Genomic DNA, 23,548 nt, shown 5'->3' on the forward strand with positions numbered 1-23,548 from the left:
GAACTTCATTGTGTTAAAACACCAATGCTTTTTAAATTCATTCTTCCATAAAACATCTATGCATAGAAGTAGATGTAATTTACCTGTTACAGTTTGTTCAGGTAATGATTAGAATTCTCCATAAACACATGAGTGTAAAAATAGCTTAATCCTAACTTTGTATCAAAATATAATCTAAGGTGACCAAAGGCAGTACAGAGAAATCCTTTTCTTTGATACCTTTTATATTTACACAATTCTGGGATAGCATTAAAAGTCAGAAAATGTAATGTCTTAATACTAAAGAAATGATCCAAAATATGAGTTTTCATCCATTTCCAAAGATAAATCTCTAAACATTCAGCCTTCTACACTAGAAAGATAGCTAAAGAATTGTACAGTTTGTGTTAATTTTTCAAAAAATGATTACCCAAAATCCCTTTGGCTTCCTAAACTGTGTCTCATTTTGTTTTCACCCTCTGCTCTGTACTCTGACATGTACTTTACTAGTCAGAGATATTTTTGAATAAGGGATATTCTGATATGTTTGAACATTAGGGTGTCACTTTTAAAGACTTTTTAAAATGTATACTCATAGATACCCCCTAAAGACTTTTAAAATCAAATACTATATTGTTGGCTGTTTTAATACATTTATATGCCATTGTTAATGTGTTATGTTAAGCACTTTATATTATCTCACTTAATTCTCCTAACAATTCTTCAAGGCAGGCACTATTATTTTCATTTTACAGGACAACATGCTTAGAAACATTAAGTAACTTGACCAAGGTCACACAGATAAATGTCAGAATCAGAATTCAAACCTTAATTTTTCTGATTCCAGAGATGCCTCAGAGGATGAAAGAAATATTTCCCCAGGGAAATCCCACATAGAGATAACTGCTAGAGTGTATCACCAATAAATTCTAGATTTATTGCTCACCAAAACTATTTCTGAAACTGCTTCCAGGCTTAATGATTCCTATACCTATAGAGTCCAAGTGAACATTGAATTTATTCCAGGTGAAGTGAAACGAGACTGATTCTGTGAAGCTTTCACACAAAAAGAATGACTCGCGAATGGTAAAATATCAAACTGAACTGACTTGCTGTGAGAAATATTTATGGGAATGGGTCTTTCAGCACAGCTTCTGTGAACATTTTGAGTAAAGAATAAGCATCCATTCTAGCCAAGATGCTATTGTCTTTGTGTCCACACAGAGCTAGATGGTCCGATGGTAGAAGCTGAATTGTGCATGAAGTTTCTTGGAATTCAACATAAAAAAATAAAAACAATAATAACCAAATCAAGACCTGTTTCCTTAATCAGAATTTAAATTGTTAGAATACAAGTTGACCTCCTAACTTCAACTATTCCTGATCTATTTACAAATGGTGGAAAATCAGGAAATTAGCAATGCTCTGTAATTAACTGTTGCAACACAAATTCTGGAAGGAAGTTAAGTCTTTGAGCACTAAGTGTCAATGTCAGCAACATTTACTATTAACTATAATATTGGTAATGGACACCATGTTATTGCTAAAAGATGTCTGTTTTGCTATCAACATTGAAATATTCATTATTATGTCCAAAATATCAATATTAGGTACAAAGAAATACAGTTGAAACCCCCATCTTGTTTTCTTATAAAATAACATACCTTCACAAATTACAAAAATCTTCACTCAGCCCAAGGATTTGATTTTAAAAGGTTGGTCTCTACCAGTCCATGAGAGTAGAATGTACCATACTTTGCTTCAAAGTGTTCTCCTAGAAGCTGGAATATTGTTAAATATTGTTTCAGTCAGGGTTCCAGCAAGAAACAGATGGCATTTTCAAAAGTTTTATTTAAAATAATAATAATAATGAGAGGGTAGTTACAAAAGAGTAGGCAGGGTTAAGGCAACAGCAAAGAATGTTGTGGCACCTGGGGTCTAGTAACAGATTTACTACCTCTAGGCCTAAATGAGTGAGGGAAGAGAAGGTTACCAATGCCTCAAGAGAGTGGGAACCAAGGGAGAAGAGCCATCAGAAAGGTACTTAACTGTAGAGGAGTTCAGCATTGCATTACCAGCACCTGACAAAGCAGGAAGAAACAGGAAAAATCAAAATTCTGGCCTGTCTCCTCCTATCCTGGAATCTCCTGCGTGTGTCTCTGGCCAAAACCTTTCAGAAACCTGAGCTCAAGGGGATTCAGTCTATAGAAGGGTCTGTCTCCATGGGTACAGAGAGGAATGTTGGACAAGGGTAGATGTGGACAAGCAAGAATTACAAGTATAAATAAATTTCTGTTTTCCAACTGTTTAAACAGGAAGGGAGGGAGGGAGGGAAGGAGGGAAGAAAAAGAGAAAGAGGAGAAAAGGAGTGGGAAGAAACTGATGGATTATGTACATAAATGTTAAAATGCCACATACACTACTAAAAATAAATAGAAAAACTTTTATAACACATGATAAGTGGAGACTATAATATATCACCCTTATTAAAAATCAATTAATAACTTGAAGACTCTAACAGATGATTTAGAAAAATGACAGATTGTTTCCAAAAGAGAAAATACATATATGGGCTACAAGATGGAGAAGAATGTTTAGTCTTACTATATTAGAATCAATATGAGATCTATTTTTTCCCATCAAATTATAAGGAAAAAGATAATACAGGCAAGAAACAGTAAAGTGAAACTTTCATGTACTGGGGAAAGTAGAAATTGGTGCAGTCTTTCTAAAAAAATCAATGTAACATTAATTCCACTTCTAATATCCTATTGTAAGGAAATAATTAGAAACCTTAAATAAGATCTGTACACAAAAATGTACATAGCAGCTTTAATAATAAAAATATAAATGTCCAACATTAATGAATTGGTTAAGCAAATTATACAACATCCACTTCATCGAATTTTACAAAGCCATTAAAAATTGTTTTCAGTAAGGGTTTTTGTCATATGGTAAGCAAAAATTTAATGCACAAAGTTATATGTACAATATGATTGTACCCATTTAGCAAAAAAAAAGAAGAAAATATAAAGAAAAAATACCAAAATGTTGTTGTCTCTGGAGAATAAAAATATGGCAATTTAGCTTGTCTCACCTTGTCTCACCTTACATACTTACCAAATTTTCTAAAATGAATATGTATTCATTTATATTTTTTGAATGCCCACATAGCATCAGTCACTCTCCTGGAACCTGGGTATACAAATCTCATGAGGTAAGGTAACAACAGTCCTTGCCTCAGAAAATTTAGTGTCTTTTTCTATATTTTAAGTTATTAAATAATAGGATAATAAAGTTATTTATTTAATTAGAATGGATGAGAAGTAGCATTCCATATATTCATTTCATTTCTTTCCCTCATACCACCTTTCAAGTCAATGTGAATCCTGATGGCCTTATCTTCAAAATAATATCCAGATCACATGGAAGGTAAATCAATAACACTTTCAAAAGAGAAAAAAGAAAGGAAAAGAAGGAAGGAAGGGGAGGGAGAAAGGAGAGGGAGGGAGGGAGGAAGGAAGGAAGGAAGGAAGGGAGGGAGGGAGGGAGGAAGGAGAAGGAGGAAGGAAGGAGAAAAACAGAACAACTGAGAGAGTGTCCTCATGACCTTGGAGTAGTCTAATAGGCAGTTATTAAATAGAACCCAAAAGTGCTAAGTATAAGTGAAAAGAATGATAAATTGGACTAGATTAAAATTAAAACTCTATACATTAAATCACGCTATTACAAGGATAAAAAGGAAAGTCCCTGAGAGGAAAGCTTTTGCAATTTATGGGTAAAATTCATGTCTAGAGTATATAAAGAACTCCTTTGTAGCAATCAAGAAAAAGTAATAGGCAGTCATAGAAGGATATCCAAATAATGAACATGGACATTTTCCCAGATATTCACTATCATTTAATGCAAATTAAAACCACAACATGATATCATTATCCCAATTTAAAAGGGCAGATAGTAGCAAATATTGACAATGATGTACAATAATTGAACTTTCATACATCCACCCCTGTTGAGGTTATGAATTGATAACAATCAGTTTAGAAAACTGGTTGACAACATTCACCATAGCTGAACATATGTGAACCCAATGATCCAGAAATTCCAATACTAGGTATAGAACCAAGAAAATCACACGCATATGCTCTTCACAGTAAATTGGTTATCACCAAAAACCACAAACAGTACAAATGTCTATCTGTTGTGGAATGAAGAAATAAATTGCCATATATACACATAAACAATATTATTCCACAATGAAAATTAATTAATTACAGCCTTATATAACCTCATTTATATCATACATAATATTGAGTGAAAAAGTAACACAAAGAATATGTGCCATATTGTTCTATTACTATGAAGTTCAAAAGGAGCTAAACTAATCTCTGGTGTTAGAATTCAGGCTTTTTGATAACCTGTGGTTGGGGAAGCAGGGCATGCCTGCAAAGGGAGAAGGTAGTTTCTGAGGTTCTTTTTATTGATCTGGCTACTGGTTATAGTGTGAATTCACTTTATGAAAAATCATAAGATACTTCTCTGTATATATGCATTAAAATTTACATTGTATTTTTTATTTTCCTATATATATTTTCTATTTTCACATATATATATATATGTGTGTGTGTGTGTGTGTGTGTGTGTGTGTGTGTGTGTGTGTGTTTTCATATATATATGTGGGTACATACATTGTTAAAGAAAAAAAATTAACAAATTGAGTTTTAAAGTTCTAACTGGCTTTATTAGTAATTCATGCACCAGGTCTCATACAGTTTACAAAACAGGCCTCCATCAAGGTTTGTTGAGCACTTGGTTTTGTAAGTCAGATTAAGCAGGAACAAAGAAACAGCAAAATGCATAAATCAGGTTAGTTAGCATCAGGTTACTTCAGGTTATGCAGAGGGCACTTGTTTATCATGTTGATTTAGGTGGACTAGGCCCCTTTTTGATTGAATTCTGTGAATGCCCTGGTTTTTTGTTTTCACTTATTTTTTTGGTTTTTTTTGTTTGTTTGTTTTTGAAAACTGTTCTGTTTGGGGCTGTTCTCTCTTAATTTCTCATATCAGATCTTGCAAGTAAACAGTTTAGGTTTCTGTTTGCTGACATGGAATATTAGCATGTGTGACTCCATTTTGGGTTTTTATGTCAGTGCTTAGTACAAGAGTGCAATCCAAATCAATGGCCTTCCATAATTTTTATTTAACCGTATACATACATACACTTACACACAGCCTTATATGTATTATATCCAAAATGTAAGCACTTCTGCCTTTCTCTAGTTATTTCCAATCCAAGACTGCTACAACAGCATTTTGCCCAAGTTCCACTCTTCTGTGCTTGCAGTCTTCACCTTAGCCCAAATGATGACATTTCTTTTTTTTTTTTTTACATTTAAAAAATTGTTTTATTCTTTTTAGATACACATGGCAGTAGAGTGTATTTGACATATTATAAATACATGGAAGCCAAGTGCGGGTGGCACACTCCTATAATCCTAGCAACTTGTGATCCTCCTGCCTCAGCCTCCCAAGTTCAAAGCCAGCCTCAGCAAAAGCAAGGTGCTAAGCAACTCAGTGAGACCATGTCTCTAAATAAAATACAAAATAGGGCTGGGGATGTGGTTTAGTGGTTGAGTGCCCCTGAGTTCAATCCCTGGTACCAAAAAATAAATACCTGGAATATATAAATTATTCTAATTAGGATCCCATTCTTGTGGTTGTTCATGATGTGGAGTTTCAACAGTGGTGTATTCATATATGAACATAATAAAGTTATGTCTGACTCATTTTACTGTCTTTCCTATTCCTAAAGATAACTTTTAAAACAGAAGCGGGCTCATATATGTCCTTGGCTGGTGAAGGAGTAGTAGCTTCCAACATCAATCAGAATAAAATACTTTGAGGAGACATATACCTGAAACTCAGTATAAAATAGCCTCACCACCCAGGCTTGTTACATCCTTTACCATGCTTTATTTTTCTTTATACCTCTTGTCACCAACTGATACGCCATTTACTTGAATTTGTATTTATAATTTGCTTCTCTAACTAAAGTATTTAAACTAAATGAGAGCAGGAACTTTATGCTCTCCATCCCTAATATCTAGAAGAGTACTGTCACAAAGTAGATAATGATGGATGAGTTTGTCACCAAAACAAAAGTAGGACTTAGTCAAAATCATCATTAGCCTTCTTTTATAGGCTAGGAAACTTAGAAAATAATTTTATAGTAGGAAACAAAAAAATGAAATCACTTATTTAATGTTTCTCAATAATACAGTCAAGGTCTTCTGTTTCTCTCCCTCTCCTTCTCTTTCCCTCTCTGCCTCTGCCTCCCCCAAACCCACACATGCACACATATGCCCATATAGATGTATGCACAAAGAGAATGAAATAAGAACAACTCTCCTAATTAATGGAACTATGAAAACAAACTACTCTGTTCATTACAATTTTTAGCCACTTTACTCTCATAGCCATAAAATATTATTTTATAATGTATGGTGAGGGGGGGATGAGAGAGAGAGATCTATACATTCATATTTATTTAGATATATCATATAGATAGATCTCCTAATCTATATATCTGTATAAAGAGAGATCTCACAATATAAATATCTATGTAAAGAGAGATCTCACATATATAAAAATGTATAGTAGAAAAATAGAGATTACATGATATATATCCATATACTGCATATAAGAGATTATTAAAATCCTCTTGGTTCAGAATTAAATGAGGTTGATATTTATGTAAAGATTCATCATATAGGAATTAGGCATTTTTATATAAGCCTTGCTTAGTGGTCATATGTCCTTTTTGAATACATGATAGTTAAGAACTTATTATTTTGCTTACCAAACATGTATTTGGACCTAGGGCTGGTTCCTTTGGCATTTTGCATAAGAGACTTTTTCAAACCAAATGTTGTTAGGTACTGCCCGTATTGCAACAATCAGAAACTTCAGAAGATTCTTTTTTTTGTAAGTAAATAAATGAAGGGACAATGGGTTAACAAGACTGCAGCCATTTCTCCCCTGCCATTTTGCTGCCACCATTATTCTGCCCCCCCCACACACACACCATTTTACAACCTAGATTGTTAGCCCATGAACTTCCTCGTCAGCCATTGATCAGATTGTTATTAATCCATGAAATTCCACTACCTAAGAATAGCTCCCCCACCATTCATTCCTTCTCTCGATCTCTCTCTCTTTCTCTCTCTCTCTCCCCCCCCCACCCCCTTCCTCTCTCCCTCTCTCCCTTCAGAGCAGACACTCTGCTCATCTGTTTAATAAAATCTCTTGTGTGAGTTCCCGTGTCTGGAGTGGTTTTCTAGGTGCTTTCAATAAATATATTCAGAAATTTAGATTGTTTCAGTGAGAATTCTTACCTTCCTGTTCTTAAAATGAATTGTGGAGCCCTGGGCAGACAAGGGTGTGTAAGGTCAATTGCTCTTTCTATTTAGATAGCAATTACCTTTTCAAAGGGCTACTCAGTGGGATTTGCCACTTGCCAGTTTGTCTGAAAACTAGCTAAATGTGCAAATATGAGTGGGACTGGGGGAAAGGTCCAATTTGGTCAACATTGTTGACATTTCAGTTTTGTTTTTTTTTTTTTAAATAATAATGTCCTTTCAGTTCCATAATAGCACACTACATAGTTTTGTTTGATTTTTAAAAATTTTTAAATGTTTTTGTTTGGTTTCATTTTAATTTTTAAAATGGGAAATTTTAGTGATATGAGCTTAATTGCAGTCATTTGTATCTTTTACCTCTTCTCTCAGAAATGAGTAAGCATAATTAACATGAAGCCATAACTTGAAATACAGGTTAAATAATAAAAATGTAACCTAAAATTAACTGAGTTTAATAAGGCCAATGTCAGCATTTGTTTAGCAAGTAAAGCGTTCAATAGGCAGGAAATGAGGGTTGAAGGGAACAGTGGCTTTTACATCTCAGTGCAAAATAACCACTCATGTCACAGGAGAAGGCAGCATCAGAGTCCATTCTGAAACCGAGATCAGCAGGGCAAAGACTGAGGTAAGGAGGTCATGTCCTTGACTCCAAAGTGCGAAGTCTGGATTCACCTTGATCCCTCAGCCTGGAGGATGTGCATCCCACAGCAAGTTACTTAGCCTCTCCAAGCACACCTGCCTGGAGCTGTAAAGTGAAAATTGTAAAGCACTTATCTTGGTAGGGATTTGGTGCAAATCAAATGAGGTCATAATGAATATCAATGGTTAGTCTTATTCAAATGCAGGAAGGACACCTGGAGACTAACCAGTAGAAATATTGGAGCACTACCAAGGTCTATTTCAAATGTAAAAGACCCTGAGGCTCACCTGTGGGATGCCTCCAGCCAACTCCTTTGTACCGGAGGTGGGAAAATGGGAAGGTGGAGGTGGACCCAGATGGAAGTTGATAGGAAGAATTAAAACTCAAAGGTGAGATAGCCTTGGTCCTGTTTTCAATGCCTTTTTTGCAGCAGACTTTGATCTGATCTGATGAATTTGGCACTGTTCACAATGCCTGTTGTATACAGACTTTGATTAGTGATCTTGGTGCTATTTTCAATGCCTGTTTTACATGGATTTTGCTCCATGCTCTACCCAGAACCATATATAAGTCCTAACTAAGCTAGCACATCCAAAAGGTTTTTCTGGTTTTCCCGCATGGTAGGAGTACTGTCTCCTCTAGATTAAAGAAATCCTACTGTGTTTACTCTTCCCTTCCATGATTGTCCATGGATTTTATTCTTCAAAATTTGCAAGACAAGAACCCAGAGGAAAGTGGCAAAGTCAGGAATCTCATGTCAAAACTTCAGTTTTTTTTTTCTTGTGTTTTTTTTTTTTTTTTTTTTTTTTGCGATGCTGGGGATTGAACCCAGGGCCTTGTGCTTGCAAGGCAGGCATTCTACCAACTGAGCCATATCCCCAGTCCACAAAACTTCAGTTTTAATAATTCTAAAAATGTTTGGTAGCCAAGGTTCTAAAAATTTTCATAGTTGTAATAGTATATATAATTATTACTGCACTTAAATAATTCAAGGAATATTCTTCCTGCCTCTTTCTGAGCCTGAGGTCGCCTCTTCAAGGTTTAACTACTGTTGACACCCGCTCTTGAGGTCTGCTTATCCCAATTGCTTTACATAAGGATATTCGTCACTAATTAAATAAGAATTTTCCATGTGTTCCATATCTAAACTAACTTGCCTAACCCTTCAGAATAGAACTATGACCTTCTCTGAAACTCAGATTATTAAAACTGTACAGTTATGAATAAGCAATTCCCTGAGATTGGGATTGGAGATGGAAATTAATGAATGGGAGAAATCTCTTCCTTCTCCATCCCAGGATGGAATGCTGCCCCATTTTCCTAAATATTTTTCTGTTTATTCTAGCTACCATTTAATGAACACTTGTGTGCTGGGTACTGTGCTATGTATTATTTCATGTTATCCTTACAATAAACTAATACATTTTATACTATTATTGCCACTTATGAACAAAAGAACCGTAATCAGAGTAAGTAGCTTAACTAGCATCACAATCCTGGTAAGTGGCAGAGTCAGGATTTGAACACAAATTTGTCCAATTCCTTTTCTAGGATTTGACATTTATGACTATTTACCTCTTACATTTCAACTAATTTTGCATGACTGTATTTACCTTCCTTTTCCTTTATGGTTTAATTCTTGTTGTGCCTGTTTTAAGTAGGGAATCGGCCTACAACAAAGATGACTAAGGTGTGCTCTCTGTGCTTAAGAAAGTATTAGGATCCACTGGCAGAAAAATAACAGGCAAACAAATTACCCCATACCATGGAAACATGTAAGAGGTCATAATCAAGGGAGCATCAGTCTTCTCACCTGTAACACAGAAATAATACTCACATTATAAGATTGTTATGATAGAGTGAAAATCTGTGTCAAGTATTTAGCAAAGACCCAAGCACATAGTAAGTCATCAGTACATAAAATCTATAATGTTGCCAGATAGTTCAAGGACAATAAATAAGATACCAAACTAGAAAAACAATTCAGAGCCAGATTTTGAAAGACTTGACTGCCAGCCAAGGCATTACATTACCTTCAAAATTCATGGTAAGTACGCTGCAGTTGATGGAAACAGTTGGAACTGGTATAAAGCAGCACTGTATTTGATGTATTGAAAGGAAAGATGATATTTTCAAGTTTGATACCTTTTATTTCTTCTTCCACAGTAATTAGTGAATACCAAAGGCAGCAACTGGAGTCTGTAAGCTACTCCTCTCGCTATGCTCTGGGCCTCTTTTATGAAGCTGGCACGAAGATTGACGTCCCTTGGGCTGGGCAGTACATCACCAGTAATCCCTGCATACGCTTTGTCTCCATTGATAATAAGAAGCGCAATATAGGTCAGTACCCCCATTATTTCCCTTAAATACAGTAACAATGGTGGGTGTAGATCATGAAAAATGCTGTTTAATTGAGTGTTGCCATTCTGAACAGAGCAAGCATTTAACTCCAAGCCACAGGGGATAAAATTTAATGTCACGTTTGCCCAGTCATAAAATACACAGTGAAACCAGCAAAGTTTTTCAGAAAATCATTCACCACATGGTTCATATTACTGAGATCATGAAAATAGTGTCAGAAGGTTTAAGATTTCAAAATGGCCCATGTTCTATTGCTTTAATATGGATCCATGTATATGCAAATGTATCCCTCATCGTCTGTTTCTTGGTGGAGCTCTGTTCTGTTTGTTTGGCTTGGGCTTTTTAAAATTTGATAAGTGCTGATTTTCCATTTCTCTGGCTAGAAATAAAAGTGAACCTTACTGTGTTATGAAAATCCTTCACTTCAACATAATTTGTTGTTTATTTACATTTCTTCTGGAAAAATAGGGTAAAATTACTTTGTATACAATGTAACTAAAATGATAGGCAAAAATGTTTCATGAGAGCTTTCCTAGAATGAAATCTACCCTTCCCCTTTTTTTGTTGAAGATAGTTACAAAAATTACATTTGAATTGCAAGAAAAATAAAACTTTCATTTCAGGCAAAAAATAAAGTGAGACTATATTCTTATTTGTAGGATTGTGTTGCCCCCTGAGATACTGTTTTTCATAAATAAACTGTAATGATCTAAAATGACTAAATGACATTGCTTCAATGTGTTATAGTGTTTTATGGCCCAGTGATGGTTTCACCAAGCCATTAGTTAGAAGTCTTGCTTGATAAAATCACCAACTAACGTCTCTCGGCTTGCCAGAACTTTATAATGATAGAACTAGTCTGGAGTGTGGTTTTTATATCAGAGTACATGATCTTAGAAAAATGTTTCTTTTATAACTTAAAACTCCCTAAGGGCTGGACTGTTTATGTTAACATGATACCACATATATGTACAATCAGCAGTTCATGAAATGCCCTGTAACAGCAATGGACTAACCATTTTTACTCCGTACTGCTTTGTTCTGAGGAAAGGAAAATAGCCTTTGTTCTTCCCAAGTTATATGCTAGGAATTAGACATTATCCTCTGGATATTGCTTTATAAGATATCTGTCAGGGTTATCATCTGTATGTAACAGAAAAGAAATTTAAACTTGTTTAAACAACATAAGAACATCTGTTATCTGTTATGAACAGAATTGTGTCTCCTTCAATTCATATGTTCAAGCCCTAATCCCAGTGTGATTGCATTTAGAGATAGGTGTTTTAGGAGGTAATTAAGATTACATGAGGTCATAAGGGTGGGGTCCTAACCCAAAAGAATTTGTGGCCTTATAAGAAAAGCAAGAGAGGGAGACAGGGAAAGAGGGAGAGAGGGAGAGAGGGAGATCCTTATTTCTGTCATGACTTTCAAACAGTAAAGAAAAGCCAGGTGAGGACAACAAGAAGGCAGCCATCTGCAGGCCAGAAAAAAAACCCTCACCAGGTATCAAGTAGACCAGCACCTTGACCTTGGACTTCACAGGCTCCAGAAATGTGAGAAAATTTTGTTGTTTGAGCCCTTAGTGTCTGGTATTTTCTTACGGAAATACAAACTGGCGAGGAAGAAGAGATTGAGGAGACCGCAGGACTGGTTGATACAGAATTTGAGCACTATCTTTAAGGTCTCAGGCTTTGTCTTTCTCAGTTCTCCTCCACTCTTGGTGCTGACATCCTCAGAGGCATGGTAGCAAAATGGCAGTAGTTACTAGAATTACACAGAAGACCAGCAACATGCTTAGGAATAAGAGGGATCATCACTGACTCTCTTCCTTTCTAAAAATCAAGGAACTCTCTCCATAAACCCCTTAACAGACTTATCATGTGTCATAGACCAAAATTGTGTTACTCATCCAATCCAAAATCAGTCACTGGCAAAATGGTTGGGAATATTATGATTAGTCTAGATGAATAAAAATTTACCTCTGGAACTTGCATTAAGGTCATCTTTCCATTAGTCCTATGAAGAGTCATCCTTGAATAAAATAGGGTTTTGTTAAAGAAAAAGAAGTAAGTAATGGATACTGGGTTGACAATTAGTAATGCCTTTTATCTTCAAGTACAGTCAAAATTTATGTAGAAGGCAAAGTTCTAAAGGTGGCACATAGAAGAATATTCAAAATTACTTCCGAAGTCCCTTAAAACTACATGACATTTTGGAGAATGACAGAACAACTTTCAATGACATAACAAATGGTTGTGCAGCCATTTCCCAATGTTTAACAGATTCCAGTTTCTTTGGATGATTATAAATTAAATACTTGCTTTGCATTTATAGGATGGAGTGATATTTTCTACTATGAAAGGTACACAGGAAGGAAAGAAATAGCAGTCATATCTCCTAACAGTTGAAATCCGCTGTACAAATGGAGTGGGATGGTATGTGAAAACACCCACATTACATTACAGTGACAATTTATAAAACTGCAGATTTGAAAGAGCGCAACATAAGAATATTAACAAACTCCCACATGATTGACAACATTTGTAATAATAGAATTTTAAAGACTTTTTATAGCAATAATCACACAATTTTAAAACCGTAGGACCATGTTTTTGCTACAGCCCATGGTGGCACCAGTTCAAACGGCACAGAAATACCTGCCTTCTTTTGTCAAGTGTATGGAAAATTAATCTTCTATTATGCAAGTTTTAAATTATATGAAGTCTCTAGTAATGACATTTCCAAACATAAAATCTAACAGCCTTCATTTAAACTAGTTTTTCTCACTATCCAGGACCAGAGTTGACCTCACATAATATAAATGCCCATATAATGTAATTCTACTTTACTTTATTAGTATGAATACTTTAATGGGCCAGTAAGAGATGTTCCTTTATGTCGCTAATGCTACTCCAGGCCCACCCTTTATTTGAGGAGGTTGATTGAATCAGAATGAATACTATAATACACATACTCAACTAATAAGGTAGGGCAGCAACAGGACAAATGAAGGCTGGCAGGGTTGAGACCACAAAATACAGTGAGTTGATAAAGTCTTTTGAGATAGGATAAAGAAGTGGCCCATACCAGACAAAGGTCGAGGCATAATCATCTGTCAGATGTCAGGAATAGGTAGTATTACCTAGTAGGTAGAAAGCCACAATCAGAACCAACACTTCCTTAGGCATAGGACCTAAAATCTAAGATGTACTAGTACCAATATTTATGGGTCTGAACCAATAAACTGATGTTTGTGTTTCCAAAAATGTGTTCTGTGGAACACTAGTTCCTCAAAATGCTCTTTGGGAAGGAACTCCTGTGGTAAAATTTGCAAAATGCTATTGACTTTTTGGAAGATTTTAGAAAATATTCCATTAAAGGATATTCCTACCAAACAAAAAGACACTTTTACACTTCATTTAATTTAGAACTTCCCAAATGTTTTTGTCCATGGACCATTTGGGTACTGAACCTATGAACATCCTTTGGAAATGGTTCCCCAGTACACACTCAAGAAATTCTGGTTTGACATTGTCTTTTGTGCTTCTTATTTTGGCAGGAATAGTAAACCATTGATTGGGGTGGGGAGGTCTGGTCCTGAAGACATTGACGTGGAGATTTTTTAGAGACAGGGGAACCTTTGTTGCTAATGAACTGAAATCTTAATGGGATTAGAATTTCTTTTTAAAAAATCTTTATTATATTAACATCATGCTATAGTTTGGATCTTCAGTGCCCCCCCCCCCCTTAAAAGCCCACATGTTAAAAACTCCCTAGCTTGAACTATTGGGAACTAGAGGAAACTAAGAGGTGGGACCCAGGGGAAAGTCTTCTAGTTTGGGGGAGTGTGCACTTGAAGGGGAGAATAGAATCCTAGCCCTTCCTTTTCCTCTTTTCTGCTTCCCAGTCATGAGATGAACAGCTTTTCTACCACACTACCCACCAAGATAAACTGCCTCACAGCAGGCCCCAAAACAATAGGGTCCAGCAACCATGGACTGAAACCTCCACACCTGTAAACCAAAATAAACCTTTTATTTTTATAGACTGCATTTTGATTCATTGTACACAAATGGGGTACAACTTTTCGTTTCTATAGTTGTGCATGATGTAGATTCACACCATTCGTGTAATCATACATATACATAGGGTAATGATGTCTGTCTCATTCCACCATTTTCATACCCCTGCCTCATTTCCCTCTACACAATCCAAAGTTCCTCCATCGTTCTCTTACCCCCCATACCTCCAAGCCCTGTTATGTATCATCATCCATTTATCAGAGAAAACATTCAGCCTTTGGTTTTGGTTTATTTCACTTAGCATGATAGTCTCCAACTGCATCCTTTTACCTGTAAATGCCATAGTTTTATTCTTCTTTATGGCTGAATAATATTACATTGTGTGTATATATATATATATATATAAAACCACAGTTTCTTTCTTTCTTTTTTTTTTTTTGGAGGTGCTGGGGATTGAACCCAGGGCTTTGTGCTTAAAAGGCAAGCACTCTACCAACTAAGCTACATCCCCAGCCCAAACCACAGTTTCTTTATCCATTCTTTATAAGTTGATCATCTCAGGTATTTGTTATAGTAACAGAAAGCTAAAGTATACATGAATAATTTTTTTTTTTTTTTAATTATCAGTACAATTTGTGTAGTGGGAAGAATTTGGACTTAAATGACCTAGATTCAAAATCTTGTTCTGAAAAGTACTATTGATATACTCTTGCATGAGCCTTGTATTTGTTAGCCTAATTTTTTTTAACAGAAACAACCAAAACTTTTTCATGATCTAAATTTGACAGAAATTTATTTCTTGTTCAGCCCAAACAATAGGTAACTTTCTTCAAAGAGGTTAATGATAAACATTTAAGGAGATGGAAACACTGATCACTCTGATTTGATCCTTACACATTGTATACGTGAATCAAATTATTGTACTATTTCTCATAAATACATGTCAATTTAAAAAATTAAAGAACTTTAGGGCTGGGGAGATAGCTCAGTTGGTAAAATGCTCGCCTCACAAGCCCTAAGGCCCTGAGTTCAATCCCCAGCACCGCAAAAAAAAAAAAAAAAAATTAAAGAACTTTGGGGGGGTGGAGTTATTCAGATACCTAGGGTCATACCATCTTTGTGCCCTTACACATCAAATCACGAGAAAGAGAATAAAGGAGAGCACCTGGGAAGAGCTGGGCCTACATACAATGCACACTAGGTGTCCTTACGTTCTCTTGATTTGCACACAGTTACTTGGACACACCAATTTGGAAGGGAAACTTGTGTCTACCTATGTATGAAAGAAGTAAAAGTGGATTTTGTGAACATCTAGCCAGTTACCCCAATACCTCCTTCTATAAAAGGAACTGATTAGATACAAATGGATGATTAATAGGTTTCAAACACAAGTGCAAATCATTCAATAGGTAGTCAGGACCTAGAGCAGTGTTTTAGTCAGCTTTTTTGCTGCTGTGACTAAAAGGATCTGACCAGCACAATTGTAGAGGAAGAAGAGTTTATTTGAGGTCTCACAGTTTCAGAGGTCTCAATCCATAGACAGCTGGCTCCACTCCTCAGGTCTCCAGGTGAAACTGAACATCATGGTAGAGTGTGTGGCAGAGGAAAGCAGCTCATATCATAAGGAAGCAGAGAGAGAGTCTCCACTCTTCAGATACAAAATGTACACCCAAAGCTATGCCTCAATTCCAGTCTCCTCCAGCCACACCCTGCCACTTCAGTTACCACTCAGTTAAATCCCTATCAGGGGATTAAATCACTGATTATAAGACTCTCACAACCCAATCATTTATCCTCTGAACCTTCTTGCACTATCTCACACATGAGCTTTTGGGAGATACCTCACATCCAAACCATAACAGCAGAAATTAAGAATAATTCCAAAACTAAATTCTAGACTCAGCCGAAAAGGATTTTACCAACAACTAGCAATGTCTTTCATGCAGAGGGAGTAGGGAATAATGCCACAAGTGTGACGTGTTTACCTCCCAAGATCCTTGTGGTCCTTCCAAGATTAAATTTGGAGTCAAACTAGCCAGAAGTCAGACTACCCAAATTCATCTCATTTTCACTGCTTACCCATTGTGTGACATTCAGTAAATTACTGAAACTGTTTCCTCCTCAATGTGATGAGGAAAATAATGCCAACCAACCCCAAAGGGTTATTAAGGAATCAATAGTTTGAACACACAAAGAATTTCACATGACACTCAGAAAATAGTATGTCAGTTATTTGTGGCACCTACTATTATAATTAATAATTGCAGTCTTAAAATTAGATATTGTATTCTCCAGAGCAAAATGACATAAATATAAAAGTCTTAGGTGAATGCAGTCCTCTGTACCAGTGCAAATAGAAGTCAGGCAGCTTAAATAAATAAGACATTTAAATGACCCTGAAAATGAATATCAGAATTTTAGCATGCTTCTTTGTTCACCATCTGGAAGAGTGTTAATGATCAATAAAATAGACAGTAGGTAGCAAATCTGAAGAGATTAATATAATCTGTGACTCTAGACATGGAATGGTCGTTAGCCATAATTACATAATTTTCAAGCTCTAATCAAAGAAAACAATCCAACTCATTCAAAAAGAAGACATGGAAGTAAATAAACTTTTTATCAAATGGAATTTATCCTTATAAGCATTTTATTGTTAGGAGTCTTGAATGACAAACACTAATATAATGCCTTTAGTGACTGTTTTATAAAAGATGCAGAAATGCTATCCCATATGGCTGTTTATTACCATATACATTTTATAAAAGACAAGGGCATAATATGAAATCCTGTAAACAGTTGAGATGGGCCTGGGGCCTTAAATCTAGTTGCCTCATGATCACTTAAGGGATTTCGTGATTATTCCAATTAAGCAGATAGCCATGTGATTTGACAACATAAAATGGTCTGCTCTAGGATTCAAATAAATGTGGAATTAATTGAAAGTGCAGTAAATGCAACCCAGACAGGTAAAAATTTTATAAGTAGAAAAGAAAGGAAAGAAGAAGAGAGGAGGGAAAAAAGAAGGAAGAAAGGAAAAGAAGAACCATAGTCATGAAAAACTGTAAGGTTTCCACCTTAGCCTTTTGTTTAAAAAAAAAATCAGAGCTCTCAGATAAAATAGAAATCATCATCCTAAAATAATAAGCAGTAGCTAGCTATAAAAGTCATGATATGATAGACAGAGCAATTTGTAATTCAGTTACATGACTGATGCTTTCCATATAAACCAGTTAAGGCAATTTAATTAACAACAGTCAAAATACTAATTGTGTATATACTTCTCATTATTACAATGATGCCATAGATTATCACATGATTGTAATATCAGATAGTGGAATCATCTCTCAGGAAGAAAAAAATACATATAAGAGTACATGTGTAATTATCTATATACACACACACACCCATATATATATTATCTATGGACATATATAAAATGTGTGTATATATACACATATATAAATGCTGTCATTTAAATTAATAGACACAAAGTATAAAATAGATTAGTCTTTATTTCACATAATATTTCTCATATTTGAAAACAAAAAATTAACTTTCATTAGAGAATGAATTAAGTCATCCCATATTGTAAGGAGACATTGAACACAAAGAAAAAACAAACAACAGACCCCTTTCAGCCTCTGGTTTCCCTGTCAAACTGTCCTCAGTGGGAAAGATTTACATCTAAGATAACACTTGTCTACCCACTTAACTCTATGAAAATCATGCCAGGGATCAAAAGAAAGTAGAAAGTCAGCTAAGTATACACATCAAAAAACTAGGCTTTAAAACTATTTTATAGATTATATTACTGGGATATATATCAATTCAGCAAATATATTCAATTTCAACAAAATTGAATTCCCAAATATTTGACTTGTATGTTTTCCATTCTCAGTCGATTCAATTGAACAAATTTATATAAATATGTTTTAAATGTTTCTGTTCTTAAGCATTGCACTAAGTACTAAGGATTTGATAGTTCCCACCCTCATGAAACAAAAAGTTTTATGAAATCTGTTCAAATGAAAAGTTCTTCAGAGTTTTCCTTCAGTAAATAGACACATGAGACTGTTGGACTAATTATGTGCAGTCAGTCCAGTGAGAGTTCTCATGAATATAATGTAGTGCACTGATCTATACAGTATAGCGTGATAACTCACAGCCATGATCAAAACCAGAAAGGGTCAAGTTGCCTTGTGACAATATTATGAACTTTTCAAAAAATAATCATGACCTTTTCTCAACATGAACCCAATAATCTCCTTTTAGGTGAGGAAAGGAAAGATGATGGGTGCTATAGAGCATTTAAATCCAAGAATAAATCAGAAACTTTAGTTTGACCTATCGCTTGACTTTCTTCTGACATTTCTATTGCTATAAACAATTCTAAATTACAGATTTATATAGCATCTGCACTAAGAAGTGAAACCTGAACATTAAACAGCCTAAGTCTTTTTTTTGTGTGTCAACATTCCACCTTTGTGTTCTGCTTGCCCTGAAAATGGTATTTTCACTTTTGGTACTGGCCTGAACTTGTGGCTATCAGGCTGCTATAGACAAAAGACTTTCAAGTTGGTCAAGAATTGGTCCAGAACGTAAGAGCCAGATGTGTTGGTGGCTTAGTGTTGTTTGTATCCACTCTTCGTGGAGGAGAAGGCAGAAATGAGAATCAGATCACTGTTTTTGCTGAATAAATCAGAGACCTGGAATTTACAGGCCACAGATGAGAGCAACAGAAAACACTGCTGCCAATTTAGAAAGGAAACAGCAAGGAGTAACTGCTTTTGGCTTTGTAAGGAGGTGAGGATGGCCAATGTAAAGCAAGGAGGAAAACAAATCAGCAAAGTACACAGAAAGGAATTGCCACAGCCCCTATGACTGCCCAGTAACAAAGGGCAATTAATAGGTGTGCCCCTATTGTATAATGAAGAAACTGCTATGTTCAATGTAATTTCAGCTAATTTTTGCTGTTTATAATTACAGTCCACTGAGCCCCTGGAAAGATTAGATACCAGTTGGAAAGGGAAAGCAGGGAGAACTGCATTGCTCTGCCTGTAAGACTTAGCATTCCTCTTCTACATTGAAAATTTGAGATATCCTGAGGCATTAGAAAAGGAAGGAACAAAGAAAGGGAAAGAAGCAGAAAACTAGATGACAAGAGGCACCCTTACACTTGACCAATAGGATTAATATGTAGTTTTTAACTGATTTGTTATATGGTTTTCTTCATAATCGTACCACAACTCACTACACCCTCAGCATGGTCCTGGTATGAACAGTTGCTTTATATCCATGGTATTTTATCTTGGGTTGTATTAATAAGATAGTCCAGGCACTTTCTGAAACATGTAGGATGAAATTCAATAGGAACTTTATGGATTATTTATGTGGGTTCCTCTGCAAAAGCTTAGTGTCAATTGCATAAATGGCAATCTTCTTGTCTATTTGAGAACCTTATTTGAATTAAGACAGAACTTATCCTCTATAACTCACATATAAAAAATTCAACTTTCTGTTTCCATAATACCTGCAATCATGTCAATCTAAGAGAGAAGGAAACTGAAAAAAGGCTGTCTCTGTGGGACTGAGCTGTTTTGAAGGATCTGAAGTTAAGTCCTTACTGTGGTCTGAAGTGAAGCTGTCAACACTCCCGAGTTGTGAGCCAGGGCTCAAAATAATGTGCGCTGCTCTGCTTCCCAGACAAGTGCCTGGTTTTCATCATTCTGGAGGCATCTCAAAACCTTTGCAAGTTGAGAACAGTATTGTAAAACTGTGTAAAACTCAGCTTCTGAGCCTCAGGTCCTGGGAAACAGTAAAACCTTGAGCTGGATGGGAGTTTGACAAGTTTTCATTGTAGTCCATTTTTATCTGTGACCATGACAACACTATCCCAAAGAGATGGGATCATTCCCTTACCTAGAGCTTCCTCCATGTTCCTCACTGTCAAGATTTCTTCTTCAGATCAATCTAAATGTCTCATGGGCTAAAGAACTGCTATTCCCTGATTTGCAGAGCTTGCTGCTGTTCTCCAAGATTAGCAGCTCTCTCCTTTAGTGGGAACATGTGCTGCTCTCCATCACACATTATATATCCCTTGATCCTTCTTATCCCGATCAAGATTGAAGAGATAGAGACTAACATCATTGCGTAACAGGAGTATTCACTGCTTCATAAATATTTACTGGGCCAGTCAACTTTTATGTAACTCTGACATGCCCTTCCCTGGCTCTAAAATAACATTGAGAATTAGTACTTCAGCATTGGTCACCTACTTAGCAGGCAAGGAAAAGTAATGACTGAACAGCAAATCATCTCTAAGACAATCTGTGCTTCTGCTACTGCTATCCTTCAAATCATATTCAATGAATGAGCTCTCTATTGAGTTGCTGATTCTGGAAACCATTGAAGAGCATATGTGAGTTCTTGGCAATCAGAGTGATCAGAAGTCTCCTTTTGGACATACCATTCCTAGAACATTGGGAATACTTGACTCCATGGTATTACCAATAAGACCTGAAAGTTTTATTGAACTGTTTTCTTAAAGATGTACAAGTATTCTCAGTAACAATTTTACCATGGTCCCTGGGGAATACACATCTGCTTTGAATGATGCCCTATAATATGGACCTCGATTTCCAAGGTTATACTTCAAAGAATCCTGCTCTCTTTGTGGAAGATATTTCTTTTTAATACTTGGTTGAAAAACAACTGTGCTCCAGCTGAGATATCTAACTTAGAAAATATGTGATAAGCTCTGCAAATGTGCCATTTCTCTGCTGCACTTTAGCGTTTTTTTTTTAATATCAAAATGACATTAAACTGATATACAGAAATCTGCCACAAATGATGAGTTCATTTTAACCCAAATTTGGTGAGCAATTAATTCTTTATTGTATAATTCATGATTTGTTTTTTGTTATCACAAATGGTCAAAAATAACCAGTATCATCTGGCATAGTTCAGTGGATTTTGGAATCACAGACCTTGTTTTGAACTGTAACTCAATGCTTAAAATTAGGTTGTACTGAATAATACTGCTGCCATCTTTGTCTAAATGGTTGAATACCAGCATCTTCATGTGACTCAACTAATCTATGACCATGAGTGAGTTTCTTAATTTCCCTGAGCTTCACTTGCCTAAACGTTAAGTATAACATCTCCCAGAAATATTATGAGGGCTGCATGAAATAGCATATCCCAAATTCCCGGTCCTATGCCTGACACAGTACAGGTGCACAGTAAATGCTGTATTTATAATTGCCATCACATACAAATTATTTTATGGTGTATGTCTTTTTGTATACAGATTCTTTCATCTTGAGAAAGAGAAGAGAGAAGGAAAGTGTTAATAGTGCAGTTTTAGTTATATCTTATCATTTATTTAAAATAATACTCACATATTAGGTTGGCAAAACAATATCTCATTACCTGAGTAAGGTATTCAACTCAGAGAACATTAACCTGGATACATTTTTTTCTTGCTTTTTATGGAATCCCAAATCATTTTTTTAATAAGAAATTTTTAAAACTATAGTATAGAATATCTGAGAAGAGTAAGGCACTACCAAGTAAGCTGTCAGCAACTCAAAGGGCTGAGACTAATTCAAGAGCAGGTTTCAAACCCTGACTGCAGAATCTCACCACAGGAAATTGCTTCATTGCATTTCATAAATACTGCATATCAGTTAGCATTTTTAACTCTGTCCAGAATCACCAATCTATCTTTTTGCCTAGATGTGATGATATTGAGTCAATTTGATCTAAAGAGCCCTTTGGCTGATTATCAGTGACTTTCTTGCTATTAAGTGAGCTGAGAAGGCTTTGATATGTCCTCTAACATCATACATGGGCTTGCTATTTTTAATGATCATTGTCCCTAAAGACTTCATATATGTGCTCATTTATATAATGAGAAGAATCTACATGTACTTTACAGGACATTGAACTCCCTGCATAATATGAATGAATATTAAACATTAGAATCTGAAAAGAATCTATTGAAATTCTATTAATATTTATAACCGATCTGTGGGACTAGGGGAATTCTTCAGTATAAAATATTCCAAATTCCTGTTTGTAAGAATGGAAGCATCCTTGAATTTAAAATATAGCTTTCCTCGCTGAAATAGAATTCTATATAAATATACCCAGCTAATTCTTTGTTGCTGTTGTTACATATCCATATATTATTTAATAAGGTTTGGAAAGGCATTTCAGTGCCTTGAGCTCACGTGAACCTAATTTTATTAAAAATAAAATGCTATTTTCTTTTCCACCATATTCATAATACTAGCTTCTCAAGAATAGCTAACAATATCATAAAAATTATAGTCCCTTTAATTTGAGAAATCTTGCCAAAATAGACAGATCCAATTTTTTTTTCCTGTCAAACTATGACAGGAAAGGTAATTCCATTTATCTTATTAGGAAAGGAGATAAAATGTCCACCGTTACCCAGTAGATTTCCTCCACAAAGGAAACAATGTTTTGAGACATAAACGAAAAGTTCACCATCTGAACTATCTCAATTTTTTTTTAATTCAACATTTTATAATTTCAAGGCAAAAACTTCTCTTCAGTGAACCAAATGAACTAGAGCAAAGCTTTAGGTCAGATCATCCAGCCCAGAGATACAATTCACCCACTCACAGTATCCCTCCCAACAGTTACAAATCTAAAGCTGAGCCCAGTTACACAACTACAGTGATAAAGTGATATCCTTAGAGAAAAACCAATATGCTGGCTCAAGGGGAAAACCTTGCCCAATTCAGGAAAGCAGTCCAATCTTAATACCACTTAACACACAAAACCCCACATAGGGCATGCTGCTGAGTAGCCCAGAATAACCATGTTTAATAAGGGTGACTGCATATTGCTAGTGAGCGTTGGGAAAGTAGAGCATTTCAGTGGACTGTCATCATAGAAAAGCAGGACTTTTTTACACATTGTGGAAGGAGAACTGCTGAAAAAGACTGGGAAACCAAATCTGAGTTAGGACAAATTCTCTGCTCTAGGGACCTGAGTAAAGCCCAATTAAAGAACCATTGAAAGCCTTCCGTTTTTCTTTTTGGCAGTGCAAATAAAAGCTGCAACAGGCTGAAAATCTCCTTGTGTCCCAGAATA

The 23,548-nt window shown here is 35.6% G+C and overlaps 1 protein-coding gene and 1 non-coding gene across 3 annotated transcripts in view; one reads left to right on the forward strand and one right to left on the reverse strand.

The window, feature by feature from the left end:
• The window catches only part of Rnls (renalase, FAD dependent amine oxidase), a 309,420-nt gene that overhangs the window by 228,293 nt on the left and 57,579 nt on the right, over positions 1-23,548 (forward strand). For both annotated transcript variants that reach the window (XR_007108669.1, XM_047551997.1), the window contains exon 5: positions 10,203-10,376. Coding sequence is in view for 1 of the 2 variants with exons in the window: in XM_047551997.1 (XP_047407953.1) it covers positions 10,203-10,376 (174 nt within the window). In the remaining variant the exon portion in view is untranslated. The remainder of the gene's footprint in view (positions 1-10,202; positions 10,377-23,548) is intronic.
• Positions 14,858-14,930, reverse strand: Trnak-uuu (transfer RNA lysine (anticodon UUU)). Its single transcript has one exon. It is a non-coding gene; the product is annotated as a tRNA-Lys (tRNA).

The sequence above is a fragment of the Sciurus carolinensis genome, chromosome 5 (genome assembly GCF_902686445.1).
Source record: "Sciurus carolinensis chromosome 5, mSciCar1.2, whole genome shotgun sequence".
NCBI classification, from domain to species: Eukaryota; Metazoa; Chordata; class Mammalia; order Rodentia; family Sciuridae; genus Sciurus; species Sciurus carolinensis.